This window comes from Oryza brachyantha, chromosome 6 (assembly GCF_000231095.2).
Source record: "Oryza brachyantha chromosome 6, ObraRS2, whole genome shotgun sequence".
NCBI lineage: Eukaryota > Viridiplantae > Streptophyta > Magnoliopsida > Poales > Poaceae > Oryza > Oryza brachyantha.
This window is the reverse complement of record NC_023168.2, coordinates 21135362-21147020: the sequence shown is the minus strand read 5'-3', so window position 1 is coordinate 21147020 and position 11659 is coordinate 21135362. Positions and strand designations below refer to the sequence as shown.

The window sequence follows — 11659 nt, the reverse complement described above, 5'->3', positions numbered from 1 at the left end:
AGGTCTAAAAGGATCATAATGGAGATTAAGGAGATCAGTGATTCTAACCTTAAGAAAACTGTGAATTTTATTAGAGGAAACTAACCATGTCAGGTGTGCATATAAAATTCACAGCTGACTGAAGTATTCTTCCTTTTACAATTGGACCGCAATTAGATTCAATCTACAACTTCAACAGGCTCATTGTTCATCAGTTATACGTTGCAACTCACTACGTGTTAGAGACAAGTGTTTTCAGGTGCAAATATAAGAAATCAACATCTGTACTTCTCCAGACAGGTACAGCACTCCTAGTTACTGAATGCCTCCAACGTAAAAGAAAACCAGTCAAAGGTTCAGGCCAGATTAACACACCCATCCACATGAAGCCTAGATTATCAACAAGTTAACAGATGCCACATGAGTACACGACAAAATATTTTCCAATCCATGCCCTTTCCTTGATTCCAAATTTCTAATTCATGCCTTTTGCCTCCTTGCTGAGGAAGGTCAGTGAGTGAGCAAACAGATTTATTCGTCAATTTTTTCTTACTTGGTTTAGGATTTAGCAATGGTTTGAGCAACTATAGACATAAAACATTATCATCCATTGACAGCACCATAGAGTTGTGACACATGATTAAACATGCCGATGAAGATGCGATGGAACACAGTCACACAGGGGATGTATAGATTATCACACGGCATAGCAACAACTAGTAGTAAATGCAAAAACAGTAGCAGCAGAAGTAGCAAGCACCCGCACTGTTGCGGCAGGAAGCCAGGAATCGGCGGCAGGTGGTAATAGTAGATTTGGGTGGGCGGATTCGATTACGGTTACTTCTTGAGGCTGCCGCGGACACCGGGCTTGGGCTTGGAGGTGGTGGCCTCTCCGGCGGCGGCGGCGGCGCCGCCGCCGCCGGTGGAGTGGAGGTTGTTGAGCTTCTCCGGCTCGAAGGGGAGCTTGGGGTGGCGCGCCTCGTGGTGGATCTGCATGGACTTGATGTCGGGGGCGGTGGTCTTGCAGAGCGGGCACTCCAGCTTGGCGTGGCCGCCCTTGTCCTGCCCGAGCCGGTCCTTCTGCCCGGCCTTCCCGCCGCCCCTGTTCGTCGTCGCCGCGTCGATCTTCGCCGCGATCTCCTTCGCCGTGTGCTTCTTCGGCTTCGCCTTCCCCGTCATCTCCCCCGCCTCCGACCTCCGCCTCCGCTCTCTCCGCTCTCGCGGTCTCGCCTCCGCCTCCGCCGCCGCCGCCTCCCTAACCCTATTTGTGTTCGCGTCGCCTTCGTTTTGATGGGTCGGAAGCTCTGACCGACTCGGCCGCCAATTATTAGGCTCTTTTGCGGGCGGGTGCACACGGCTTTCCCCCCAGGCCGCGATCTGCCGTCCGATCTTATATGGACGGTCCAGATGCGCTCCGTGGGGGCTACGAGGACTCTCTCCGCACACGGCTTTCCTCGGCTATTGTCGACCGTCCGATCTAGGATTCGCGGTTCAGATGTGATCTGTGGGGCTCAAGGACTCTCTCGTTTCTCCTTTTGGTGTATGGACTCGTCGCTGGTTGAGGATGAGGATTAGTTCGCATCTGCCTTCATTCATGCGCACTCTAATTACCTCGCTTTTATGGTGTCATTGAGCATCTACCTACGAAAGACACAGATTATTCAATTATTCTTTCGAGGCAGTAGGTAGTTTGTGTTCTTGATCCGACGATCCTTCACGTGTAGTGTTTCTGTAATTAATCCACAGCAAATTTAAATCGGTCGTGATCTAGCAGGTCAAGGGCGATTGTTTGGCCTTTTAAAAAACAAACGACATATTTACAAACACAAACAAACGATATATTTACAACCACAAACGATATATTTATAAATAAATAGCGGTAAGTAGTTTGTGTTCATGATCCGACGATCCTTCACTCGTAGTGCTTCTACAATTAAACCACAGCAAAGTCAAGGAACGATTGTTTGGCCTTTTCAACGAAAAAGCAAATAACATATTTATAAACAAAAAATAATTTATAAGTAAAACTTTTATATAAGTATTTTTTACCAATCTAAAAGTTAATACTATAAAATAACTTTACTGAAAAAACCTTAAAATAAAATTTCGAATTTTGGCTTATAAAAAATAAGCAAAGAAAACCTTAATCAAAATTCAAATTTTAGTTTATAAACCTAAGCCGAAGGATAAGCATGTGAGCGACAGGATTTTTTTTTTTTTTTGCTGTTGCAGCTTAACGAATCTACTAATCTAGCATCAAGCACACTCAACAGTAAATCGACTTAGAACAAGACGATAGAGAAAAGTATTGTAATTAGTCCATTTTATGCTAGTTCACTCCAAATTGCCAACTAAGAGGCGATATATGCGAGTCGTTACAGTCAACTGAAACTTGCTCCAACCAAATTCGGGGTAGAAGCAAAGCAAAACACGCCAGCGAGTAACAGTTCTACAACGGGAGCAGTAACAGCAGCTTCAGTGAAATATCATTTCAGCTCATTACAGAGGCAGTTCGCCGCTGTCTGCGATGACAACTTTGCTCTTTGGTGATCCAGTCTGCTGGCCCTCAGCTTCAATCTTGTAAACCACATCCATTCCAGATAGCACCTTGCCGAACACCACGTGCTTCCCGTCCAACCTAGCATCAAAATGCAGTAAGTATAATCAAGAAATAGTTTTAACAGATCAAAGCGTCTTCAGTAGTAAATAGTGCTGCCATAATTACAAAGACTAGCGATGAAGTCCTTACCAGCTGGTAGTTACAGTGGTGATGAAAAACTGGGACCCATTTGTATCTCTTCCGGCATTGGCCATGGACAGAAGGCCTGCATAAAAAATCAGTCAAATCAAACAAAGAGGATTTGTTAGGGTACACTGAAACAAAGCATCTCTAGTATAGTTAAAAAAAAAAAAAGCAAAGCTGATCACCTGGTCCAGTGTGCTTGATCTTGAAGTTCTCATCGGCAAACTTCGTCCCATAGATAGATTCACCGCCCCGTCCATCACCAAGTGTGAAGTCACCTCCTTGGATCATAAAGCTGGGGATAATTCTGTGGAATGCGCTTCCCTTGAAGTGGAGTGGTTTGCCACTCTTTCCAGTTCCTTTCTCTCCTGTATAACAATAAAGTCAAAAGGGCTACATCAAACCAAATGACATAGGAAGTATAATAACAACAGGCAGGCATCAGAGAGAATGCTAATATACAGATTTAGTACTATTCATTGTCAAGAATGGAAGATTTCTCATTATAGTAAAAGGTTACAAGTTTTCATAATATTCTCTATCTTTGTATGGATAATATTAAAACACTTGCTGTATTGTGCGTCAATTTTTTACTAGTCAACTGCAACATTATATTTGATTGACCAAACCCAATAGTCACACAGAAAAACTGTGTATTCAAAGAATTAATTTAGGTCAAAGTGGCAAAAAAAATGGTATTTAACGGTGGAAATTATATATACTGCCACTACCAAGCTTGCCATGGGATTTAACCATATGGAAATTCTAACAGGAGACAGATACATCACATTTAATATATAAAGGATAAGTATATATTGTTGAAAAGCATACCTGTGCAAAGGGCTCGGAAGTTCTCTGTAGGGAAAAAAGGATATAGAGAATCGTAAGTATTTGTGATGTCACAATAATTTTGCTGTTAACAAACGGAATGATAAGCCAATGGTACCTGCAGTTTTTGGAACAGTTTTCCCAAAAAGTCCCATGACAACCCGACCTATGACAATACAGGGAACATTAATAAATGTTAGTAAGGCAATCAGATAACAGACAAAGAATTATAAAAAGGACATACACAAATAGATAGCACATCGAGACAATCTCAAATTCTGATAACCCTAACCGTAATAATCATTGTATATGACATCAGCCCATCACTAGGTTACTTAAAAATGGTTAACTAATGCACATAAATATGGCACTACTTGCTAACCAGACAAGATCATATATCGTGCTGATCTGGTAGTGGAGCTTAGATATACGCCAACACAAACCTGCGGGCTTGCCATCAATCTCGATGTCGAAGTAGACCTTGTGGGTGACCTCAGTCAAATCCGCCTTTGATTTCTTCGCCTGAAGAGCCAAATGAAAAAACTGTAAGCACAGACGCATATCGAGATCCCACTCAAAATTCTAACGGATCATCACATCTGGGGGCAACTGGATCCAGATCAAACAAATTCAGATACTCGCACAAGCAGAAACAATCAAACCCGAGAGAACACAAGGGGTTAACTAATCAGATCGGACACGCATCACAGGGCAGATACGGGGAAGGGGAGGGGGGGGGGAGCAGCGAGGCGGGGGTGGGGGTGTGCAGGAGACGGACGAGGTGGATGAGCACCTGGGCGAGCGCCAGGGTGGCGGCGACGAGCACGATCCAGAGGCACACGGACGCGGGCCGCGACGCCGCCGCGCTCCTCCTCCACCCTCTCCCCGCCATCTCGGATCCCGCCCGCTAGCTCGCTCGCCGCCGGGAGGATGGATGGGACAGATCTGCGTGGGCTGCTTCCGCACTCCGCTGAGTCCACGAAGAAATTAGTAGCAGTAGCGACTAGCGAGGAGGAGACACACGCCTGACAGGTGGGGAAGGGCCTGAACGGCGGGGCCCATTTGTCAGCGTCACGGTTTGTGGCAAATTAGAGGTTGTTTAGGCGGTGCGTGGGCAGTCTTTTGTCATATGTCCTATGGAATGTTATGATGTTTATTATAAGTAGTAAATATATACTACGAATAAAACTTATACATAATTTTGGACTAATTCGTGAGACGAATCTATTGAGCCTAATTAATTCATGATTAGCCTATGTGATGCTATAGTAAACATGCTCTAATTATGGATTGCTTAGGCTTAAAAAATTCGTCTAATGGATTACCACTCATTTATGAAATTAGTTTTTTTATTAGTCTATGTTTAATACTTCATATTAGTGTTCAAACATCCCATGTGACATAGTGCTAAAAAGTTTAGCTCCATGTAAACAACCCCTTAGATGGGGCTAAACTTTTTAGCCCCATGTCACATCGGATGTTTGACAATAATTTGAATGATTTGAAGTATTAAACGTAGACTATTAATAAAACTCATTCATAACCTTGGACTAATTTGCGAGACAAATCTAATTAGTCTAATTAATCTATGATTAGCCTATATGATACTACAGTAAATATTTACTAATTATGGATTAATTAGACTTAAAAAATTCGTCTCGCGGATTAGCTCTCATTTATGAAATTAATTTTTTATTAGTCTATGTTTAATACTATAAATTAGTGTCAAACATCCGACGTGACTAAGTACTAAAAATAGTTCCTAACAAACACCCCCTTACTTGTTGCGTTCGACTCCACGTTAATCACACTAATTGATGTGATTTTTTGTACTGCCTCCGCAAAAAGACTTCAATTTGTTACGTCCGACCATTCGTTTTATTTAAAAATAATAATCACGTTAATATTTCATCATCTAATAACAATAAAAATATTAATCGTAAATAATTTTTAAATAAGATGAAGAGTTAAACATTATATCCAAAATTTAAAAAATAAACTTATTTTAGAACGCATAGAGTAAGTTTTAAGTGTAGATTAATATTAAGGAGTCATCTATGAGTTCTAAAATGGCACATCATACATATACAATGTAATAGTTAACTCATATGGTAGTTAACTCTATATTCACATTTTGTTAAAGTTTGTTTTGTAGGTGACTACGAATTATAACTCGTTTTTCTTCTCTATTTGTTTCTATCTCATCCACCTAAGCGCATCAGTTCTCTTTTCTTTTATTTACCTAAACACAGACATAACGCGACAATCCTTATAGCCCATCAACACCATCTTATTGTACTCGTGGGAGGTGATGATGTAGACCAATTGTCTTATCTTTGGTTTATATTAAGCATAAGTAAAATATCTTATTGATAATTAAAAATAATTTATGTGCAAACAAATTTATATAAATATTTTTGGTAATTTAAAAGCAAAGACCAAAAAAATGCGATGAAAAAAATCTCAAAGTCAAATCTAAATTTAATTTTAAAATTTAGTTTATATGCATAATCATAAGAAAAAAAATTGACGTTGCAAGGCACCAAACGATCAAGAAATGCATAAAGAAAATTAGATTCTAGTACGTCGTGTTCGGGTTATATATAAGCTTCAATTGCATATCCAGTCTGACTAGCCATAGAAAAAAAATATTCAAGGAACCAAACAAATTGTCAATTTGGTTAGGTGCAACCCTCGGATTGTACAACAATTACACAAGCAGGTCACCCATGAAACAGGCTCCAAACCAAACAAGGCAGTCTTTACAAAAAAAACAAACAAGGCACTAATTACGTGCCATACGTACTACTCATTATTAAGCTTCAGAGTGAATAAATAGCTCGTTATTAAGCTTCAATTAATGGAACATCACTTCAGTTCGCCGCTGTCTGATATGACGACTCTGCACTTTGGAGTACCAGACTGACTGCCTTCAGCTTCAATCTTGTAGACAACGTCCATCCCAGAAAGCACCTTGCCAAACACAACATGCTTCCCGTCCAACCTGCAGCAGCAACAGGCCATGATCAACAACACATTTTTTTGATCAGTTTAGTTATAGAAATCAAAACAGAAATTGTACCAAGGCTAATTACCGGGTTAGCTTTACGGTGGTGATGAAGAACTGCGATCCGTTTGTATCTTTGCCAGCGTTGGCCATGGACAGAAATCCTGAACCAACAATGATAATCAAACATGAGGAATTGCTGCTCAAAAGAATGAAATTTCTATGCAGCTGTATACGACTGGGAATCTGGAATGCCAAGAAAGGAAACACGGTTTCACCTGGCGCAGAGTGGCTGATCTTGAAGTTTTCGTCAGCGAACATTGAGCCGTAGATCGAATCGCTGCCTGTTCCATTACCGTTTGCGGTGTCACCCCCTTGAATCATGAAGCCTGGGATGATCCTGTGGAATGTTGTTCCCTTGTAGTAGAGAGGTTTGCCACTCTTGCCAATTCCCTTCTCACCTGTATAAATGTGAAGTTAAGATTGCTATATTTAACCATAGCCAAACCAACCATAAAGTTTTCTTTTTTTACACCGAGGTGCAATAACACATAAGTGTATGCACGCGAGATAGTGTCAATAAGACAATAACTGCCATCCAATCTTTCCGCTTTTGTTTCTAGAAGTCAAAATTTTCTCATCATTAAATTTAAAGTAGATTTTTGATGGTTTTTTCATCTAGTTTATTTTTCATCCATGCCTTTTATATCGCTAAAAATATATATAAAAATTTTTATTCATAAATTATTTTTTATTTACAAATATATTGTTTGGCTTTTTATTTGCAATCATCCCCTACGCAATACCAACTATGTCAAATACTAGTATTTAGCTATTACATATTTACATAGGAATGGTGTGAGTAATATGACGGTTGGGAAGAAATACCTGTGCAAATTGCTCGGAAGTTCTCTGCAAAGCAGGTGCAGAGACCATTAGCATTTCGTGTCTCATACAAAACAATTAAGTAGTAATGAATTTGAATATTTGATGTTACACTATACCTGCTGTTTTAGGAACAGTGTCTCCAAATAGCCCCATGACAATCCGACCTATAACAACCAAGAAGAGACAATTTAAAGACCAAACAATCATATCAACAATAATGAATACGTTTAAATGACACTACCAGATAGGCAGGCAATAATAAATTTTGGTTTTTAAGAAATCAGGTCGCCAGGACGCATGCACGAACCTGCCGGCTTGCCATCGATCGTGATGTCGAAATAGACCTTGGTGGTGACCTTGGTCAATTCGGCCTCTGATTCATTCGCCTGAAAAGTAAAAAAAAAGAAAAGTAAGTTCTAAACAAGTTAAGAAATCGAAAACATTGGGGAAGAGGGACGAGTGATCAGATCAGATCAGGAAGAGTGTGAAGAATTGAATGTGGAATTGTGGATAGCATCGATCGATCGAGCACCTGGGCGAGCGCGAGGGTGGCGGCGACGAGCGCGAGCCACAGGCAGAGCGACACGTGGCGCGACGTCTCCCTCGCCGCAGGGCTCATCCTCCACCAGCTCGCCGCCATGATCTCCTCCCCCCGGTGATTTCCTGCCTCCTCGATCACTAGTCGCCGGTGAGTTCGAGGATTTTTGCGCCGAGCTGCATGCAGCCTCTCCTCTCGTAGCGCAGCACATCCTAATGAAATAGTAGTAGATGTGAGGGCATGCGCTGGCTGACAGGTGGGGCCGCAGCGCCCGGTGGATCCGGTCTGTCGGACAGCTGGTTGCTTACCATATTTGCAGTTAGTTACAAACTGACCGGCAGTTTTTACTACAAGCACATGATAACACAGATGGAGCTTTTTTTGATGGGCATAGGAAGTTGTTTGCCCTATCATTTACTCTACAACGCATATATTGTTGTAAAAAAATGTATTTAGAACACAGATAGATAAAGCCCCGGAAAGTAAGAAACACACAGGAATATAAAACACAAGATCATAGGTGTAAAACATATAGGAATAAAAAAAATTAAAGAAATAATAGATAAGGGATGTTTGGAATGCAGGAATTCTCAATCTTCAACAAGAAAAAAAACGTTGATTCCACTCAGTAATTCTGAGTCTTCAACAAGAAAAAAATCAACGAAAGAAAACACAAGATCATAGGCGTTAAACATAGGAATAAAAAAAATAAAGAAATGATAGATATATGGATATTTGAAATGCAGGAATTCTCACAACCCAACAAACAAAAAGACATGGTTCTACTCGATGTTTATTCCCCTTTCTTCGTGCTAAAGCATAGGGTACATGAAACTTTTCCTTTGTTTGGCCACCCTTTGTTCTTGGTTACTTTTCCAGCACTGCGTTTAAGTTGCTAAAAATAATTACATAAAATTTTGACCACATTATTATTCTATCGGTAATATGCCGTTTGGGCCGTTCGGCGTATTATGAGCAATTGGCTGACCGATGGGCCCTAAATCACTGGCCACAAATTATTAGGGCAATCAACATAACAATTACCGAATGGCTAATGCACACAAAAAGCAGACAATGTTTAGGATAAATACAACCATGATAAATGTGTTGAGTATGTTAAATTCCAGCATCATAAACAGCACAAATCCATATCAAGCCCCAATAGTTTTGATTTGCATTGCACCGGACTCGTTAGGTTCATTACCACGTCCATACAAGTGCAACACCAACACAAAAACTGTAAATGATGTAGTAGAGCCAGTTTCGCGAGTCATTGCACAGAAGAAACTGATATACAGCACAGAAGACGATCAGCTGATGCAAAATCTCTTTAAGCTTCTTTTGACTAGAGAATGGAGTTGTACATCCACTGTCAGTAGCTGGTACCAAAAAACCAGCATGCCAGCATGTTGCCTCACGGAGCAGCAACACAGGGATCTGCAATCCAAGGTCTCTCAGTCTTTAGACGCACTGGCTCCTGGGCCTTTCTTCCCACCATATTTCTGCATTAGAATTACTTTAGTTTAGTCTAATGTATTGTACATTTATAAAATTGTGTGCAGATCAATGATCCAAATTGGTTTTGGAATGTATTTTCATGATGATATATATTGCCCTCATGCCACATAAGCTTGCCAAATTCACGAAGAAAAATATTATCAGATGATGAGCCAACATACCAAGAAGACCTCATAAACATTTACTCTTGAATCTTAGTCACAGTAACTAGAAACTTAACGTTGCTATGGACCAAATAAATGCACTGGGATGTAAATCTCACAGCCCCTAATGCAAAAAAGGGCCCTTCTAATTTTTACTGCTCCCAAGGCATCAAGCTATCCTGACTATAGGACTAATACATGAAGTAATGGCCACTTGGAAGAAAACATATGGTGCAGTAAGAACTACTAAACTTTCAACTGGTAGAAGAGAAAATGCATAGATATCACAAAGATCTCACCTGCTTTCCTATGCTGAATGGGACATACTTGTACTTTATCATATGCACAATTTGCCGCTTCATTGTCAGGACAAAAAGCACAACCCAATAGCAGAGAAGTATTGGCCAGAAGACAGGAACATCAAACACAGAGAAGAATGTCATCACAAAAGCAACACAAAAGGCTTTCGTGATAGCATACCTGAAATAAAATCAATTAGTTAACATAGCTTCCATTGTGCACTCTTATCGCAAATAGATCTTGGTAGACACGTCAACACGTGCACACAAAGAAACAAACACATTGGCACTGGAACACAGAATAGGTTTTCGTGTTTAATTACAATAGCATTATGTGCCCATGACAAACTTTGCAATTACTATTCATGGTTTTTTAAGAAAGAAAACTGATGCTCTAAAACACCAAGAGTCTATTGTTTTGCGAACAAGTGTCAATAAAGCAACATGTAAAAGCAGCCCCTCAACTAAGTTCCATAAAATTTGTAAGCTTGATGAAGATGTATCATAATAAATTATCTGAACTTAATGACAGGTAAAAAGTTAGTACCTTGCTAGTACATCACAGGCCAACAACTAAACAGGATAATAGCAGAAAAAATGCAACGGCTCCACTATAAAATGCACTGTAGACTTTTCAGCTATGGATAACCGAAACAATTGCCCTTTAAAACTTTTCTAGCAATATTTAGTAGTAACTCCCAAAGGAATTTGCGTAAGCCTTAGCTCGCCTTTTTAGAGAAATCTGTCCATTTACTGCCTCGTCAGCTACTTAATCAGTGGAACACATGTTGGTCGGTGAATTTCAACTGACGATCCAATCCAACTCAGCTGGTTCGATCAAAGTTCCACACTATCAAATCAATCACATTTCTACGGTTGATCCAACGAGATGGTATCTCAGCTATATACTACTAAGCTGCCGAGGAGCGGAGGCGAATTAGGGAATCGTATACCAGAACTTGAACTCGGGGAGGCGGCGGATGAAGGGCTTGAACTCGTCGGAGCCGCGGGTGGGGAGCGCCGGCCCAGCGTCGAGCGCCTCGAGCTCCGGGTCGACCATGGGGGAGAGGAACCCGATGAGGAGGTTGAGCAGGTAGATGCCGAGCCCGTAGGTGACGACGTAGAAGCCCTGCACGAAGTAGACCCGCAGCGCGTACACCGCGGCGGCCACGAGCGTGCCCGCCCACCGCCCCGCCGTGTGCGGCGCCGCCCGATCCAGGTAGTGCTGGAACGCCCGCGACGCGTCCGCGCGCCACCGCTCCACCGACCCGGAGGGGGAGGAGCCGCCGCCGGCGCCGATGGGGGAGGGTTCCATGGGTCCGCCGGCGCGCCGCTGGCTGGGGGATTCCGGGGGGAGGGAGGGGGGTTCGAGTCGGTCGGTCGGTGGGCTAGGTCTCGTGCGTGGGTGGCGATGCGAAGAGGAGAGCGAGCGCGGCGGTTGGGTTGGGTTTGGTCAAAGCGCAGGAGGAGGAGGAGGAGGAGGAGGGGACTAGACGAGGACGCTTTCACGCGCTGTAAAAAGCAAAAGCGAGTCGCCTTCGCGTACGGGGCTCTGACGCGAGGTCAGGCAGGCCACGCCCACGCGCATCCTGCGTCGGGGCATCCGCGTCTTTCCTCTGATACTTCGTGTTATAATAATTTTATTTTTTAATTTCTGTTTCTAACTGTTTAAAGAAATTCTAGCAACAATTCATATTAGCAACAATTCAACACAAA

At 42.0% G+C, this 11659-nt stretch overlaps 4 protein-coding genes across 4 annotated transcripts; all 4 read right to left on the bottom strand.

Annotated features, from left to right (window-relative positions):
* Positions 1 to 566: 566 nt before the first annotated feature.
* On the bottom strand, positions 567 to 1288 carry LOC102716326 (protein METHYLENE BLUE SENSITIVITY 1-like). Its single transcript, XM_040525152.1, has one exon. It carries the CDS (start codon positions 1156 to 1158, stop codon positions 817 to 819), a length of 342 nt encoding a protein of 113 aa, XP_040381086.1. The 5' UTR covers positions 1159 to 1288; the 3' UTR covers positions 567 to 816.
* Positions 1289 to 2261: 973 nt separating this feature from the next.
* Positions 2262 to 4524, bottom strand: LOC102716046 (peptidyl-prolyl cis-trans isomerase CYP20-1-like). Its single transcript, XM_006656412.2, has 7 exons — positions 4344 to 4524; positions 3994 to 4072; positions 3669 to 3716; positions 3554 to 3577; positions 2908 to 3090; positions 2729 to 2804; positions 2262 to 2617 (listed from the first exon to the last, which is right to left on the bottom strand). The coding sequence occupies exons 1-7, from the start codon at positions 4440 to 4442 to the stop codon at positions 2479 to 2481; spliced, it is 648 nt and encodes a 215-aa protein (XP_006656475.1). The 5' UTR covers positions 4443 to 4524; the 3' UTR covers positions 2262 to 2478.
* Positions 4525 to 6199: 1675 nt separating this feature from the next.
* Positions 6200 to 8191, bottom strand: LOC102711900 (peptidyl-prolyl cis-trans isomerase CYP20-1-like). The gene is made up of 7 exons (XM_006657263.2): positions 7978 to 8191; positions 7753 to 7831; positions 7562 to 7609; positions 7446 to 7469; positions 6836 to 7018; positions 6646 to 6721; positions 6200 to 6554 (listed from the first exon to the last, which is right to left on the bottom strand). The coding sequence occupies exons 1-7, from the start codon at positions 8083 to 8085 to the stop codon at positions 6419 to 6421; spliced, it is 654 nt and encodes a 217-aa protein (XP_006657326.1). The 5' UTR covers positions 8086 to 8191; the 3' UTR covers positions 6200 to 6418.
* Positions 8192 to 9004: 813 nt separating this feature from the next.
* On the bottom strand, positions 9005 to 11426 carry LOC102711632 (protein RER1A-like). Its single transcript, XM_006657262.3, has 3 exons — positions 10897 to 11426; positions 9944 to 10124; positions 9005 to 9485 (listed from the first exon to the last, which is right to left on the bottom strand). Exons 1-3 carry the CDS (start codon positions 11256 to 11258, stop codon positions 9438 to 9440), a joined length of 591 nt encoding a protein of 196 aa, XP_006657325.2. The 5' UTR covers positions 11259 to 11426; the 3' UTR covers positions 9005 to 9437.
* Between the last annotated feature and the right edge of the window lie 233 nt (positions 11427 to 11659).